This window comes from Poecilia mexicana, unplaced genomic scaffold (assembly GCF_051168715.1).
Source record: "Poecilia mexicana isolate PSO_F unplaced genomic scaffold, ASM5116871v1 scaffold_8, whole genome shotgun sequence".
Lineage (NCBI taxonomy): Eukaryota > Metazoa > Chordata > Actinopteri > Cyprinodontiformes > Poeciliidae > Poecilia > Poecilia mexicana.
The window spans coordinates 2896878-2914702 of record NW_028263377.1 but is presented as its reverse complement, the minus strand read 5'-3'; the positions used below and the strand labels follow the sequence as shown (position 1 = coordinate 2914702).

Below are 17825 nucleotides of genomic sequence, written 5' to 3'. Positions count from 1 at the left end.
CAATCCAAGGTGTGTCTTAAAGATGACACACACTTCAAATGTTTTTGTAAGATTGTCTTAGATGACCTGGTTACATACATATGTATTAGAATTTATGAAAGTTGATGGTAAAAGGCTGAGAATTCATATAAATGTGTTCACTCTGAACAAATTAATTTTAAAAAAGGCCAAAACGTATTTGAGACAAAAAAGCTAAGAGAACATGTAACTATAGTTCTTTTTCTTTTCCTTTAACAATGATAAAAAGATAAAGAAACACAAGCAAAAAAAAAAGCCTCTCTTCTCTAACGTGATTTTGTTAGATGGTTTGCATTTGTATTCTTTATTGCAGGTAATTTGCCAAACCCTTGGCATTATCTGACTAGGTTAAACATGCAGTCCAAGTGGAATGTTTCAGTATTGATAATAAATGTATGGCTTGCAGTCCAATAAAACATGACTTACTTCATGTAACCTGAGCCCTGGATGCTGCCAATTTCAGTCAAAGGCTGATGTCAGGCCATCAGAAGAAAAATGCAAAATCATAGTCAGGAAAAGGTTCAAAGGTCCAGTTTCAATTTAGTCAAACACATTTGAAGTTGTTTTTACCTTTCATTCTCATTTGGTTTATAAAAGATTATCAGCAAAAATCCTTAAAAATCATTGTAAGCTGCCCTCTGCTTGCAGTGTTTGACTGATAGTCTAACACAGTGAATGTATTCTATCTTCTGAATGGTGGCAACACATCACTGGAATAAACTAGTACCTTCCTGGTTCTGATTTACTTTAAAATTACTTAATAAGCCTGATAAATCAAACAACTGATTTATGGTTATAAAATTGTTGCATGTCCATACATGCATACATAAAATCCCTGTTTTAACCACAATAGTAACATGCATTAATGTCTAACTTAATTTACTTTTGAAATGTGGTTTCTGTTCCAACCAGTAGAGGTCGCATACTTTTCAAATGTAGGAGAGGGTTTGTCTGCTCAAAATACCAACTGGTGAGCTGTAGTATAATTTTATTGCATGTCATCCGCATTTATTCATGTAAAATCAGCCTCTTGTGTTAGTATTGCAGATCCTTCAAAGCAGGGGTATCCAAAGTACTGCTGCTTGTGGCCCTCTGAATAATGTTGTGTGGCACAGTTAGAGAATGGAGCAAACTCAGATTAGTGCAGATTAGCAACTTTTTTAAGATGTGGGGAGACATTTTCACAAACAAATAACATCATTGTTAAATACAAAATTTTAGGAACTAAAAAAATCATTAATAAATAATTAGGTACCAGCATTGATCCTATAGCTGTGCCCGAATTCAGGGTCTGCATCCTTCGAAGGACTGGTCTACGTAGGACGGGTCCTTCGCAGGCCGGGAATAAACTAAGACCGGAAGAAAAATATCTGCGCATTCGGACAGGTCTAGCCTTCACCAACTGTCCCCGCCCCCACCTCAGCGTAACTCATGTTGCCAAGCAACCGTGACAGCGTAAAGCAGAGAGCGGAGAAGAAAAAAAAAACAACGGAGCCGAAGTTTGTTTTTCAGCAGGCAAGTGCAAGAGAGAGGGGGGGGGGAAGTCTGGGGGTGCTTGAGCACCTGCCCTTTTTGCTCCTTGCCCCAAAGTGCCCTTTTGGTCATTTTTTTTTTTTTTTTTTTTATTATTATTTTCAAAGCCCTCTTCTGACACATAATGACATGTACTAAAATTATTTTATTTATTTATTTTTTTTGTACAAAATAATAAGCCTTCCGGTCACCTTGTTACCTTTGACCTTTTGCCCGTGACGCATGACGCAGTTGCCTCTCGCGCAGTGAGATAAGGCGGCTAACTGGAGCTCAGCATAGCGAACGTTCCAGATTACAGAACATATATATATATCTATATATAGATATATATATATCTATATATATATATATGTTCTGTAATCTGGAACGTTCGCTATATATAACGAACGTTGTATATATATATATATATATATATATATATATATATATATATATATATATATATATATATATATATATATATATATATATATAAACGTTTTTGGTGAATAAAGTGGAGTAGACTTGCTACTTGTCAGATATGACGGAAAACGTTGAAGTATCGTTTCTGCTTCAGCTCGGAGTAGCGGTTTAAGCAGAGAGGTAATGAAATACAACAGACACTGACAGGCCTCTGCGTCTGGCTTACTCTAAAGAACTACTTAGCGGGAGGAGACAGCCAGGTGAGGAAAAACTGTTCTTATCTATCGATTCAGTATTTTTATCATACAGACATTAGGCTGTTGTTGTTGTGCTATTAGCTAGCTGCTAGCTAACGACTTTGCTAGCAAAGCTAGATAACTAAAAAGCTTCTTCCCTGTGTACGAGGCACATCGCCCGTCCAAAACTTATCATCTCCATAATGGATATATGTCCGATCTTCTAATTTCCTTTGCTGCATAATGTACATTGCATTTATTCTGGCGTTAGGTAAATGTGTCTTGAAAGAGAATAGCACTTAAATAATAGTCCAACAAGGATATTCATTTAGAATTAAAAATAACTCACCCTGAATTACCCTGATAGATATTACGGAGCCCCCCAGGGGACATGGGGAATTTTTTTTCTTTTGCGTTCCCTCGCAAAACTTTTGCGTTCCCTCGCAATACTTTTGCGTTCCCTCGCAAAACTTTTGCGTTCCCTCGCAAAAGGTTTTGCGTTCCCTCGCAATACTTTTGCGTTCCCTCGCAAAACTTTTGCGTTCCCTCGCAAAAGGTTTTGCGTTCCCTCGCAAAACTTTTGCGTTCCCTCGCAATAATCTACTGATCAGTTCATGCGGCATAATTGATATTATAAGCCTTTTTTACGGTGGAAGCCGTACTTTCTGCTTTAATACAAGCTTATAAGGGTTTTCCATGGACTATTGAGTTATTATCGCGGGGTAATAAGTCATCTGATTGTGTCTCTGTTGTGTTCGTGTCTGAATGGTTTAAAGTGCAGCTTTCTGTGCCGTTCCATCTGAGCCTTAACAGACATAAACATGCAGTAAATAAATCGATTTTCAATCAGTTTTTTGCACCAAAGCGTTAATAATAATAAACACGTTTTATTATTATAAAACACAGCAAACTAATGGTGGTAGACGGCCGCACTGGATTAACTCGGGGAATCCCATCTGTCCGTGTATCAATCAACTCCTAACCTCTTCTTTGTTCTGTCACAATTATCGATTTTCTAAATTTTTATCATGCTCCAAACTTTGCGAGGACTGACCCCCCCAGCTCACCCGCTGCCTCACACACCGAGCCAGCAGCGTCACCTTCCCATTCATACTTCATGACAGTCACTCCCACATGACACGCCCACCACCAGGTGTCAAAGCCGCTGCTCCTGTCATATCAATAATTACTTATTTCATTCATATTGCTCTTATAGAGCCTCAGTGAAAACGTGTTTATTATTATTAACGCTTTGGTGCAAAAAACTGATTGAAAATCGATTTATTTACTGCATGTTTATGTCTGTTAAAGCTCAGATGGAACAGAAAGCAGCCCTTTAAACCATTCAGACACGAACACAATAGAGACGCAATCAGATGACTTATTACCCCGCGATAATAACTCAATAGTCCATGGAAAAACCTTATAAGCTTGTATTAAAGCAGAAAGTACGGCTTCCACCGTAAAAAAGGCTTATAGTATCAATTATGCCGCATGAACTGATCAGTAGATTATTGCGAGGGAACGCAAAAGTTTTGCGAGGGAACGCAAAACCTTTTGCGAGGGAACGCAAAAGTTTTGCGAGGGAACGCAAAAGTATTGCGAGGGAACGCAAAACCTTTTGCGAGGGAACGCAAAAGTTTTGCGAGGGAACGCAAAAGTATTGCGAGGGAACGCAAAACCTTTTGCGAGGGAACGCAAAAGTATTGCGAGGGAACGCAAAAGTTTTGCGAGGGAACGCAAAAGAAAAAAAATTCCCCATGTCCCCTGGGGGGCTCCGTAAGATATAATGTATGTCATTAATGAAGGGGAAAAAACTCAACCCAGACTTTAAGTTTAGGGTCTGGTTCGCAGAGTATGTAGTTAATTTTTTTCCCCAATTATTCAATGGGAAAAAATAAACTAACCTAAGTTAAGTAAAATAAAATTGTAATCAAAACTTTTGGAATTGTAATGATTTCTTTTTTAAAAACAAATTATTTTGTTTAAAAAACTTTTTTAATTAAATAACAAATTTTTGTCTTGTGAACTTAAAAAGTTATTTGCCAAACATAAACTTTTATTTGCACACATCAGAAATCTTTTGTTGCGATTTTGGGTCCTGCCCATGACGTCATATGAGAATCACAACTAAAACTTTGAGTCAAACAAAAACTTAGAATATCAAGAAAAGATTTCTGACATGCACAAATAAGTTTGTTTTGCAAAAAAAATTCACTTCATGAGACAAATGTGTGATTTAAATGTTTAAAAAAGTTGTAAGCAAAACTCAATAGGCTTTTCCCATAGTGACATGCATTAACAATTAAATTTTTGCTTTTGTTTTTTTCTTTTTTTCTGCAGTTCCACCTTAAAGTTTGATGCAGCTCTGCTTTCCTGAATGGACCATCTTCATCTCCACTGCAGCAAACAGGCAGCTCTTTTTTATAGATTACAGTACACTAAAAGGTTGCATTGTGCCCTTGTTTATATTTTTAATAATGTAATTCTGTAAAGACAAAATATGTAAATCAGAGCTAAACCTCCAGCTCTGATTTACATATCTTGCTAAATTGCGGGTTTGAATATTGCAATACTTTACAAAATAGACCTGCAGAAAGAAATTACTAATAAAATATCTTACATATGCATAGTTGTATGCTCTGTATAGAGATTTACCTTAGCTTTGATTGTATATTTCACAATTTTGTAAATTATCATTGTTTATTAAACTCTGAAAGCTGTGTGGCTTTAATATTCTGTCCTAGAATGCTGTAAGATGTGCCCCCTTTTTTTTTTTGAGCACCTGCCCCTTTAGTGGTCTCTGCACAGCCCTGTTTTTCAGTCATGTATTACTGATTTCTATATTTTTCTTCAACTTTTATAGTAAAGGATGTTCCATAGTAAAAAGGAAATCTCTTAGTTTGATTCTAAAATGTTCAAATGTGTACTGCACTTTTCTACAAGGAATACAAATTATTCATTTACAAATACAATACTCTCCACATCGCAGATAGGACATTACAGTTAAATAAACCTATTATGTTTGAAGGTTTAACTTTAATTAATGAATCAAACTCTGCTTTGAAAATACTTTATAAACCAAACATTTTTCAACCAGACCTGTCTGAATAATATCGGTGTTTAACTCCCACTCATTGGGGAAAGCTAGCGGGAGTTTTTATAACAATGTGCCAGGAATTAGGCGTTTTCTCTCGGTATACCGAACCTGGAGCGCCCGGCCAGCTGACAGCTGGCGGGGAGCTGGCTGTTAACGCAGCGGTAGCAGACAGGTCCGAAAATGTCAGAGCAATATTGTAATTAGGTGATGTATTGATGAACCGAGCAGATGTTTGAGATTTACACACTTACATTCTCGCCTAAAAACGTTGTACCAAATCACATTGTGTCATTTGAAGTGTTATATAGCTAACCCGCTATGAATTATGGGATATCGTGGGCCGTGAAGGATACACCGGACCCATCCTTCAAATCTGGGGAAAAGAAGGACGCATTTGAAGGATGCATTTGAAGGAGTCTATGAATTCGGACAGGCCTTGACGTAATCTGCCTACAAATCCGTCCTTCGAAGGATGCAGACCCTGAATTCAGTCACAGCTTATATTTGTGTTTTTCTAAAACATACATGGTACATTGGAAATGCTTCCCTCTTTTTGAGCTGTTCCTGTCAAACACATGGCATATGCATGTTTGACCCCTGGTTGACTGCTGTTTGAACAATGACCCCTGTCTGATCCTCAGCATCCTCTATATCAGTGGTTCTTAAGGGGTTCGATGAGTCGGTCTCAGGGGTTCGGTGGAGCCTCTGCTGCGAAGGTAAAGACACACTTGTGTAATGTCGTGATGACGCGCTCCACTTTGCCATCACTTGTTGCAGAGGATCACGTTACATTGCTTGGCCAATCAGTGCTGCGGAGGAGCACTGATTGAAGGAGTTCCACTCTAAGCATGGATTTGAACTTGTGTCTTTAATTACTTCAGCAAAACTCACCGTTTTTACCAAATTATGTAGCTTTCGGTGTACTTCTAAATCTGCTCCTTAGTCGCATTTTTCGGGGTTGCTACTGTCTCTAGTGTTGTGGGGATGGTAACACAACTAATATAATTACATTACTAAATCAGAATACTGCAAAGTCTTTATTATTTGTTATAAATTTTTCATTATCTTAAGAATGTAGAGATAATTACATGATCTAAACAAGACCTTAAAGTGGTTCCAGTTTCTCTCGATGGCCAACCTGTTGAAACTGTGGCAAATTTTAAATACCTTGGGTCGTTCCTGGACATTCAGCTCAACTTTGCTGAAAACACTGACTATATTTTGAAAAACTGTTCTCAGAGACTCTACCTTTTAAGAAGACTTAGTGATCTTGGGGTGACCCAACTAGACTCTAGATGGGTCACCCCTATGTTTTGAATTTGGGGGGAAAAAAATCATATTTTATTTATCACTATAGAAGGGTTCAGTGAATGTTCATATGAAAGTGGTGGGTTTGGTACCTCAAAAAAGGTTAAGAACCACTGCTCTATATAAACCTGATCCCTCTCATACACTAGGAGTCTGCAGCAGATTAGAAAAACAGGTGGGCAGTATATAAAGGATAGTTCCTCTGATAGTTCTTCAGGGTGAAAAAAAATCCTGTTAATATTGAAACAACTGATAGCCAGTGAGTTAGCTGCTTACAAATTAGATACAGTAAAAACATATCAGGTGAATCCCCAGAGTTAATGTGTGCTGTTTATAATGTATTTTGAGTAAGTACACGTTGGATTAGGACTATGACAATATTAATAATGTATGAATATGTGTCTGACAGTGAAAATTCAGTGTTAAATTTGATCTTTTATTACTAAAAATCTGGGCACCAGACAAGAAATATACAGTGCAGCTGGATTTGTACTGAGATTAAATTACACTCAAGTGGACGCAGTTTAGTCATTAGCTGGCATCAGATATATTCTTCTTCACCAACAAACTGCACGCCTGTTTTTAAAGTTTAATCGGTAATAATTTTATAACAAATTTATGTCAGATCATGATTTCTTGTTTAATGACAAGTTGTCATAACGAAGACAATTTTGTCCAAATTAATGTCAAGTTGTCATAATGAAGACATTTTGAATAATGTCAACTTTGTATTAAAGGTGTCATGATTTACAGAACGACACTTTATGACAACAGCCATAAATTCATGAAGACTTATTAATGGTCATGACAGGTGTTATGTCATGTTTATGACAGTGTCGTGACAGTCTTATTCACACCCTTTCAAATAAAGTGTTACCCAAAATATTACGAAAATGTTTACATATGCACTTAAATTAGCTGTTTGTAATCGTGGGTATCAGAAAGTTTTGTGTTTCAAAACAGTGATATTAAACATTGTTTGATGATACCCTATTGATTTTGTAATATTGTTCCTATTTTATAACACTTCAGCACCGAAAAATGTGTGCTACATTTTCTACAGAATATATTTGGTTGCAGATTAATTACCGTGACTAAATATTAAAAATGCAGTAGGAATGTGTAACCTCAGTAGCTGGGGTTTCTTATGTAATGTGAAATGGCAAAAATAATTTAGTGAAAATCATGATGGTTTTCTGGTACTATGCTGGGCAATGAATGCTTTTTGACTATATGTCTGAATCTTCAACACTGCATTGGATATGAATTACGGTTATCAAATAATACATATATGCCAACAGTGAAACAGTGTGGGGAAAAAAATGCAACCACTGTAAAAAAAATGTACATTTAAATTTTTTAAAATAAGTTCAAACTGTTCATTTTCTAATTTAGGACATGTTGATGGGCTTTCTTCTCTCTCACAGGAGAGAACAAGTGGCCCCTGGATGCCTGTTAGATTGGTCCTTTGGTGGAGCTAAAGGAGGTTCATGTTGACTCCCTCAACTTACAGCCCTGAGACCAAAATGAGCCACTGAAAGATTTTTCAGCATGGAGATGGAAAGTATAGAAAGACTGTGTGGTAAATCCTACAACTCTTCAATGTACCAATTTCCTTAAGGAGATGGTCTCATATTTTCAGTAATGTCTTTTCTCAGCAAATTACTGTAAAAGCATAAATTTGAATGTTGTTCAGTCTCTTCCCATTGATTGATCCAGCAACATTTTAGATGCAAGAACTCAAAAATATAATTTGTAGTTGGCTATTGGTTCACTGTTTAAGTTAAATTTCTCGGTTGAGTCTGCGTTTAAAAAGTCATATTAAAAAAGAAGTACACTTAGTAGTAGCTTCTTACATGGAGAATGTAGTTTTCATGTATAAATGATCTGGTCCTCACTAACCTCCACCAGTACCTTCAAATTGATCTCAATTTGTACTGATCCACACAGCACAAATTACATTGTGACATATTCCATAAAATATAATATGATTAATATAAATAAGTGATGGATGTTTGTATTATTTACATTTAAAATGACAAGAAATGAGAATGGAAGGGTAGTAACTGACAGTTGAACAAAATTCAGATACATAAATAAATTAATATTTTTGGCCGAAGATTAACAATGTCTTTAACTCAAAGAATAGTATATGAATTTTTTTTAAAGGCACATTGTTCAGAAACAGTGCCATAGCTTTTCTTTCACAGCAATTTGGGCACACTTCCTTATTAGTAATTAAAGTGCATCACTTTGACTTGCAGCCTGAAATGTGTGTCAGAAGTCAGAGGGCATAGCATCAGTGAAGCACACCAGTTTGTGTCTAAGGATAGAGTTTCCTCTTGACACTCAGGAAGATAAAATCCACTGCTCACGTATTTCACCACTGCTACTAAGTGGGTGATCTATCATGCCTGAGTTACTGTATGCAATCTCACACACACATGCACACACACACATGGATACAACACACATACACTGGTAGAAATCAAAACAATGATAGTGATGCAAAAGATAAAGAAACAATCCACATATTATGGCATGGCAGCAAGCCGACAGGTGGTGACAGCGAGGAGAGAGAGATTATTGGATAATGCACACACACACCTAGACACGCACACACACACACACACACACACACACACAATATCAAAACACAGACACACTCAGAAGGTGAGATATGTCTTCTGGCACAGAGATCTTCTTCACTGTAATCTTTTTGTCTACAAGGTGCACCAGGATGACTGCTTACAAGAGTGAAAGAAAGGTTTACTGTTGTTTGTTCTCAAATGTTTCTCCTGCTTTTGTTGAGCTGATCACATTAAACTTTACTGCAGTGATTTGATCCTTTCCTCATAGTGACATAGCAGGTGAGTGAAACAGTCACTCAAATCATGATGCAAGCATGAAATTTGGTACATGTATTCTACACAGATCATATGTTAAAGCACACCACTAGCCACACCAGAATTCAGTAAGACAATCTTTTTTTTTCAGTGGCTTTCATATGACTAAGCACTACTGTCAAATAAGTGGAAGAAAAATACATAAATATTGTACTGTTCAGTTTTTACTTATTTATTTATTTTTGCACTAACATCATAACTGAAGGTAATTTTGTCCATACCAGTTGCATGTTATACTTAAACTGACATGGCATCCAAGATCAATTTGAAAACAAATGTTGTGTTTTCTCAGATATTAATAGAGCTAGACAAATGACTTTTTAATCTAATCAAACAGAGAATTAGATAGGCTTGTCACATTAACCCATCAGTACCAAATGTGACTGGACAAAGTTAAGGAAGAACATATTATAGGAAATTGCCTAATTCTTACAATTTATGTCCATGGTATCATTGGTAAAATCCTCCGAGAATCAAAGACCTTGACAGTCTGATTTACAGCCACATTTGGTCAGCTGTTTGCAGCTCTTGGCTATGGGAAAGTTGGCTTTTCAGAAGATATGCCAATCCTCACCAACCTTATGTCATCACCAGTCAACAGAACTCTCTGCAGCCCTGTCAGGCTCTGGGTTGACTGGAAGGCGTCCTGGAGCAGACCTGAGGCTGTAGTGTCCAATGTGGATGTAAACCCCTGGCTTCATCCACATTGGTAGCAGTGAAGTAGCATGACAAATCTCTCCAGTATCCCCAGTTCACCATCTTCCAGTATAAGAATGTGCTGGCTCAGCTTGGAGAAGACAAGGGAGGCCTCTGGGCAAACATCCCATGTCTGCCAGGCAGCTTTCTTTCTGTTGTTGTGTAAGGTTGAAACAGTGCTAAAGCATGTAAAGACATGAAAGAATAACAGTCCTCTAGCCTTCTCCTGCCCCATATAATGATACAGACCATGCACACTGATCCAGAGCAGGCTTTAACTTTGACGAGATCCAGAACTCCTCTAGCGTCAAACTCTGAAAGGCTGGAAAGGTACTCGGTGTTCCCTGGTTTTGTGCTGACATCACTTGATTGCAAGATCTCATCACTGCCCCAGCCCAGTCCAGTCCAGCAAATGTGAAAATGACTCCATTGGATTCTCTGACCCAAATAACACATATGCACACCAAACAATATTTTGCATATGTTCAGTAGTAGTATAAGTTGTAGTTGCTCAAATATGAACAACTACAACTAGATATGAAATTTACAGATACCATATTAAAATTCCAATTATGATAAGAATTAAAACAGAGCTTCTCATTAACCTGGTTAGCAACAAACAGTTTTTTTCTTAAAACGGCTATGTTACTTTTTAAAAATGACATCAAAAGCTTGTAATCGATTAGGCTTTTGTTGGTATTATGACATATTATTTAAAATTTTTCAAAAGTAAAAATGAAATAACCTGCTGAACATGTCACACATTGTTTTCCTATTTTCGACTTTAAAATTACCTGCATCTAAAAATAAATCTTCTGAGAGTTTTGGATTTTCATCAACTAAATAAAGGGATGATTTTTAATAGACTGTCAAACAGGAGAGTCAATGTTTGTTCTCTTTCTGAATCCAGTATTTTCTCTCTCTCACTAAACTGCCCACCTGTTTTCAGCCCTAAGTTCCTGATTAGGTACAAAAACAAACAAAACAATTTTTGACTGGGACTTTAAAAAAAATCACTTGAAATCCTTGTGAATTTTGTTAGAACAGGCATTTCATATCTTATATGCTTAACCGTGTTCAAACAGTCATCAGTCATCAAAATACAAAAAGTATTGAGCAGTAAGATCAAAAGCATCATAGATCTCTCTTCTTCACACACCAGCAGCATATTACACTCTGCATCAGTATAGATCCAACATCTTCGGCCAAGTAATGTTATAGTTTGTGATGAGACAATATTTTACAGAGCTATGTTATCCAAAAGGCTAGAACTCCAGAATGGCTTGTCATGCTGTCAGGCTCCATTCTTACAGCTTGAGAGACTCATAAGAATATTATTTTTATTTATATTCCTCTTTATAGCATGCATACCACTAATTTAATGCTGTATCCTTTCCAATTTTTTGTATCTTCATTATAGTTTCCAAATTCATAATTCAAGGCAAATATGTTTATTATCTTTATTAGATAATATTAAAGAATATTAAAGAAAAAGTACTTTTTTTAATGCTATTCTGATCTGCATTTTGTCAGAAATACAATAAAAAACAATTTGCTCTGGATTATTTGATGACATAGCATCATGAAGCTGCTCACTCCTCACTCTACATGTGAACTATTTCATGAAACATAGTTGCAAAAACCAAGAAACACTTGTAATTTGCTGTTACAGAAAACATTAGAATTAATTGAATTGAATTAGTTTATTGAGATCATTATTGATTTCATAGTGATTCATTAAACTTAACTCAGAGCTTTGATGCATTTATGAGAAATGCAGTTAATTTACTAAGCTTTTTCTAAAGTTAATGAAGATGCAATGTTTAAAGACAATTGTTCTACATTGTTCTACATTACAGTGCTTATGCAATATAATGGCATTTTATTTACTTATCTGACTTTAGTGTATTATTATTATTATTATTATTATTATTATTATTATTATTATTATTATTATTATTATTATTATTATTATTATTATTATATGTAGTAGTAGTAGTAGTAGAGTTATTATCACGTGAAACAGCATTCATGCATTTTGGCCTAGAGACAAAAACACAAGCACACTGTGCCTGTCAGTGGGGGCCAGTTATCCTGTAATGGCTGCCACTGCTCATTGTTCACAGTCTTCTTTGTTTTCAGCGCCATTTTGGCTGTGTGGTAGGAGCAGCAGCTAGTTAACATCATTTCCACACACATACATGGCAGAAAGCTATAGCCATGCTAACCCTTGTTTAGCTTCTTATTCACCACCAGCATAATACGACACCCAGCAAAGCAAAAACCCAGCAGTTTTTGCCAGCAGCCTAAAATGAAAATAAATGAACTTTTATGCCCACACACAGGCAACAGAGGAGCTTTGCTGTGTTTAATCTCTGTGGGTCTGTCAGCTGTTTGTTGGAATCCATCTGCACAGTGATAGTTTCTGCTGGTAGAGAGCTGCTGTGTTTTTTTTTTTTGTTGTTTGTTTTTTTTGGTGGTAGTGGTGGGCGGAGGTTCACCGTGACAGACCATTATTTGATTTAAAAAAAATGGAAAGGTAAAACTAACGAAACATCTCATTTTCTAGAAATGTTTTGCGGTAAAATTACACAGTGCCAAGAATTTCATAAGACTAAATGTAGTATTTTTAGTGAAAGGAAGGCATCGATTAAATTATTTGCAAATTTACTATTACAACTGTGTGGTTAAAATTATTTATTAAAATAAAAATATAAAAATATTTATTTTAATTATGATTTTTTAAAAATCAGCTGGAACTGTACTTTAATAGAGTCATGAATGGCGATGTATTAAATTTTCCACGTATTTTGTTTTTGATGCCTTAATTATTTGCTGTTTGAACTCAAAGAATAAATATATAACATGTAAAACACATAAGATGGATGCTGAATAAAATAAAATTAATAATGCTGCTACATAAATGAAATTAATATAAATGTAGATATATTTAAATGTCGATCCCAAACACTCGTAGCAAATCCCCGGATACTGAACAAAATCATGAAGCACGCTGTGAATGTTTATATTTATTCTTTATTATTATCCCACTATGAAAATATTTGTACAATAAATAATTTAGATTTTCACTATTAAAGAATCTTAATAAATTAACTAATGTCTACATGTCGGCTCCACAGCAGGGCTTCTCACTCAGAGTGACAACTCTTGTCAATTTAGAGATATTTTCTCCAAAGCAGTCCTGCCATCCGCATCAAGTCTCTGTGACCAGTTCCTGAGTTTTTTTTTAATCCACGAAGCTGAACTCCTAGCAGAGAAGAAAACAAACAAACAAAAAAATCTCATCGATTAGAAGAAGCCCAACTTACAACTTACAAAAAATAAAAACAGCCTAAAAATCCAAAGTTAAATAACACCTGATATTTCACGTCTTATTAAGGGGAAAAAATCTAGCCGAAAAAACAACGCGCAGCTTTGCATTTACAAAAAAGAAGAAAAAAAAAAGATTAAAAAAAAATAGAAAATTAAATTTGATGACTCTTAAACCACAAATGCCATACTGAAATAATAGCGTAAATGAATTTTAGCTGAGAAAAGAACATTTTCATTCATAAACCTTACAGGAATTTTGCCGAGACGACAGTCCTGTTGGATGTTTTTCTGCTGATTGTTCATCCACAAAGGTCGCTTCTACCATGGTGTGTTTGATGTCTTTATGATATTCCTCTTGTTGAACCGTTGCTACTACCTTCAGAAGTTGAGGTGTTGTAAATCTATGGTGCACAGAGTGCTTGTGAACAAGTCGAAGTCTTCTTCGGAAAAATCCACCGGACTATCCAGGGAGCTTTGCAAGCTGGGAGACAAGCAGGCGTCCTCGGTGAAAAGAGTCAGGTCGGATAGCGCGGTGGATGATGATGAGGAGGAGGGCGCGTGAGATTCAGATGGAGCGATGGATGAATCCCGGTGGTCCAAAAAAGACGGCTCGGCTCCCGTTGCAGTCCCAGCCCCGCTGTGGGGCCTCAGACCAGTGCTGTCAGTTGAGTTCGTCGGGGAGCGCAGAGCCGCAGCAGAGTCCGTTGAACCATATGTCCCTGGCTGCTGCTGACTCGCACGGCTTGTGTCCTCCTGCGTGGGTTGTGTATTGTTTCCGTTGTCAGTGGTGCCATAGGCGCCGGGAATAGCAGTCAAAAGCGCACCGCTCCCCTGTTCGCTCTCTGTTGTGCTTTCCTCCGACGCTTCCAGCGGTTGACTGGAGTACGGGGACGACGCATCGGCCCCTTCAAGCGGCTCATATCCGCTGGAACACGGACTTCCTCCACCTCCATCCCGATGGTGCGTGGTTTGTCGCTTGTGTTTCATCCTACGATTTTGAAACCAAACTTTGACCTGTCGCTCTGTAAGATCTAAAAGAGCGGCGATTTCCACTCTCCTCGGCCGACATAAGTACTTGTTAAAGTGAAATTCCTTTTCCAGCTCCAAAAGCTGCGTGTTGGTGTAGGCGGTGCGCAGCCGACGGGACCCAGCTCCCCCGACATCCAGGCCAACCTGGCTGGAGTCTGCTAGGAACAAAAAAGAAAATAAAATTATAAATGAAATTTTATATATATATATATATATATATATATATATATATATATATATATATATATATATATATATATATATATATATATAAATATATATATATATATATATATAAATATATATATATATATATATATATATATATATATATATATATATATATATAGATATATATACATCTATATCTATATATATATATATATACCTATATCTATATCTATATATATATATGTGTGTGTGTGTGTGTGTGTGTGTGTGCGTGTGTGTGTGTGTGCGTGTGTGTGTGTGTGTGTGTGTGTGTGTGTGTGTGTGTGTGTGTGTGTGTGTGTGTGTGCCTGTGTTTTGTAACTGACTAAAAATGCAGTCCTGCTATATTCTTTCGCACAGCATGAAGCAGCACATTATTTCATTGCAATAAATTCTAAATTGATTGGAATGAAATATGAAATCAAAAATGCTTTTACACGTAGTTACGTTTTCAGTGACATGACAAAGGATCGAGAAAAAAGAATGAGAGAAAAGAAAGAAAGAAGGAAACACTAGCATGCACGTGTTTTCATTTCTTCATCATATAAATGTTATAAGGAGAGAACTTCAACTCGGAGACAAGAACGAATGGAAATGATGCGATGTAGATTAGAAGTGAGTGCGACTGTTCCAAAGCCTAGACAACTAGTGCTTTTTAGTGAGATAAGGAAAAATGTCAGGCTGGAAGTGGAGTGAAGAGGGGAAAACGAGAAGTTCATATTTAAATTAATTGGTTTATTTTTTTTTTTCATATTTAGGGATACAAACAGACAAACAAACATAAGGACATGAAATATGATGAATGTCATCGACAGAAATAGGAATGATTGTCGAGGTGTTCCAGTGTGGCCGCAGCATTAAGTGTTCCCCAACCCCCCGCTCACCACACTCTGTCATTCCCCCGCCTTATTATTTTTCTAACGCCATCCAATATGGCGCCCATTTTAATACCGCCTTGAATACTATCACTCCACACTGACCAGAAAGGCAGTATTTATAAAAGACAATAATGCACTCAGCAGCTTTCATTTGCGGTGTCATGTAAAGGAAACACATTTCTTTCTCGTCTTCAGAATATCACACTGCACAAAGTGGAATCAATGCAGCTGCCTTGCACATTGTACTACACTGAGCAAGAAGTATTTAGATCATGTGGATGAAGCTCTAATATGCAAAGCATTGCAGCATAATGCAGTCGTCTGGATATGGCTTCCCTTTTCATGCACCTTATAGAAATGAGCAACGCGCACGCGCGCTAACATGCACATGCACTGATCGCAAAAAAAGAGACAATGGCAGCTATGCACTGGGTAAAAACTGGTCAGTGATATTCGGAAATGAATGTGAGCGCATGCAAACATAAAATTTCATCTCAAGATCCACATTTCTGCACCACGGGTCCATGCGCCATAGCATACCGACCTGTGGGTGACTCAGTGCCCGCGGAAGCGTACCCAGAGGCGTTTGGTGAAGGGTAGGATGATGTCGGTGAGATGATGGATCCACCCCCGCTGGAGCTGATTCCAGGCTTGGGGCATTTCTTGGATGACTTCTTCTCTTTCATCCAGGGAAACTCGTGAGCCAGCGGACCAGCCGGGGTAGCCGGTGCAGGGGCCTGGCCAGGTGGGCATGGCTGCTGTACGGCGCGGTGATGGGTCTGGTGGTCATTTGTAGCAGAGCTTCTCCGGCTTTGCTGACTCCCAGAAGCTGGTTTCGGCTGGGTGGCTGTGCAAGGGCTAAAGCTGGGGATGGTGTGTTCGAAGGGAGGCGGAATTACTGTCGACTCCTTGATTGATGAAGTTTGAAATGACTCCAGGACGGCGGGGAAGGACGTCAAGCACTCTGCTAGGGATGGCTGGCTGTTTATAAACCCGATCTCCCTCTCAAATTCAAAATTCATAGCTTCCTCAGACTAGTGCCCCCCCCTAAACGACGAGAGCCCAGAATAATCCCTTTCCCGAAATAAAATAATAATAATAATAAAACCCTCATAGGCCTATACGCACGCGTACACATGCACATCACAAAACATGGCTGATTAAGAAAATAAATAATACTTGATTTAAAAAAAAACGCAGCTCCATAGGCTTCTGACCGTAGTAGCGTAAATGCGGTGGCTATGTCATAATTGTGTATATTGGTTATAATAGTAGCGTATGGGGACCTGGGTAGGCTAAACTGAACATCTATGGGACGAAATTGCAGCCAATTCCTGGTCATGTGACCCAAATCAGCCAATCGGTGGTTCGGGCCTGGCAGCTGTGATGTCTGTGTGAAGCATTATTATTATTTTTCACGAAGCGCTGAAGCAAAGCGAGGCTATCTGCCATTGTTCTGTCCTAACGGGGGTAAAAAAGCAAAGAGGCCGCTTGCCATGTGCGCTGTGTGGGCGGCAGCTCGGCGGATCTTGGCCGGTGGAACCTTCTAACAATAGAACTGTGCACATGCGAGCTCCTTGGTGATGTAATGGCAATTAACAGTAGGTTAACGTAGGTAGTCGATACCATTTACAGTATGATTTCTCAGTGCAAAAACAGACAAACAGAGAAAACAATTGCGCTCATTAATCTTAGAAAGTGTGACAAAGGCTGAAAATGGACAGTTTAGACAGCAGAAATCTGGACAGGGTTTTAGATGCTGCAGCAGCTCACGAGGAGAGGGCATGAAGGATCTGCTCACAGAGATGATGTTGGATTAGCTAACGCTTCAGAGCAGACAGTTTTAGATTTAAAAGATGCAAAGATGCAGATTGAGGAACACGTTCATGTGTAAGTGTCCGATTTGTCCCATTTAACACAAATATCTGCGTGTCCATTATAAATAGACGGAGAGTGTGTGCGTGTGTGTGTAGCCGCAATGAAGATAGATTGTGGGAAAATTGAAATGCAATCTAAATATTGTCTCAAACTAAAATAGCATCTTTTCACAGGCTCCAAAATCCCTCTTGCGCTTTACCCTCGTTCCTTTCTCTCCCCCGTGTTCGTGTGTGTCTGTTCAAAATGTTCGGGGTGTTCACGCACGGAGAGCGAGTTCAGAGCGAGGTCGCTCCAGTAG

The 17825-nt window shown here is 37.8% G+C and overlaps 1 protein-coding gene across 2 annotated transcripts; it reads right to left on the bottom strand.

Moving 5' to 3' along the window:
- Window positions 1-13215: 13215 nt before the first annotated feature.
- hoxb2a (homeobox B2a) lies at window positions 13216-17026 on the bottom strand. 2 transcript variants are annotated; one of them, XR_015764055.1, is made up of 3 exons: window positions 16194-17026; window positions 13782-14716; window positions 13216-13467 (listed from the first exon to the last, which is right to left on the bottom strand). XR_015764055.1 is itself a non-coding variant. In XM_015014202.2 (2 exons), the coding sequence occupies exons 1-2, from the start codon at window positions 16669-16671 to the stop codon at window positions 13911-13913; spliced, it is 1284 nt and encodes a 427-aa protein (XP_014869688.1). In that variant the 5' UTR covers window positions 16672-17026; the 3' UTR covers window positions 13216-13910. The 2 variants fall into 2 exon arrangements, 1 of the variants encoding a protein (XP_014869688.1); XM_015014202.2 differs by having other exon boundaries at window positions 13216-14716.
- Between the last annotated feature and the right edge of the window lie 799 nt (window positions 17027-17825).

What these genes read in the sequence shown, in the direction of transcription:
- hoxb2a (XM_015014202.2), bottom strand. Translation starts at nt 16,671, where the DNA reads ATGAATTTTGAATTTGAGAGGGAGATCGGGTTTATAAACAGCCAGCCA. An exon ending in GGGCACTGAGTCACCCACAG is followed by an intron (nt 14,717 to 16,193) that starts GTCGGTATGCTA and finishes TGTTCCTAGCAG; the next exon opens with ACTCCAGCCAGGTTGGCCTG.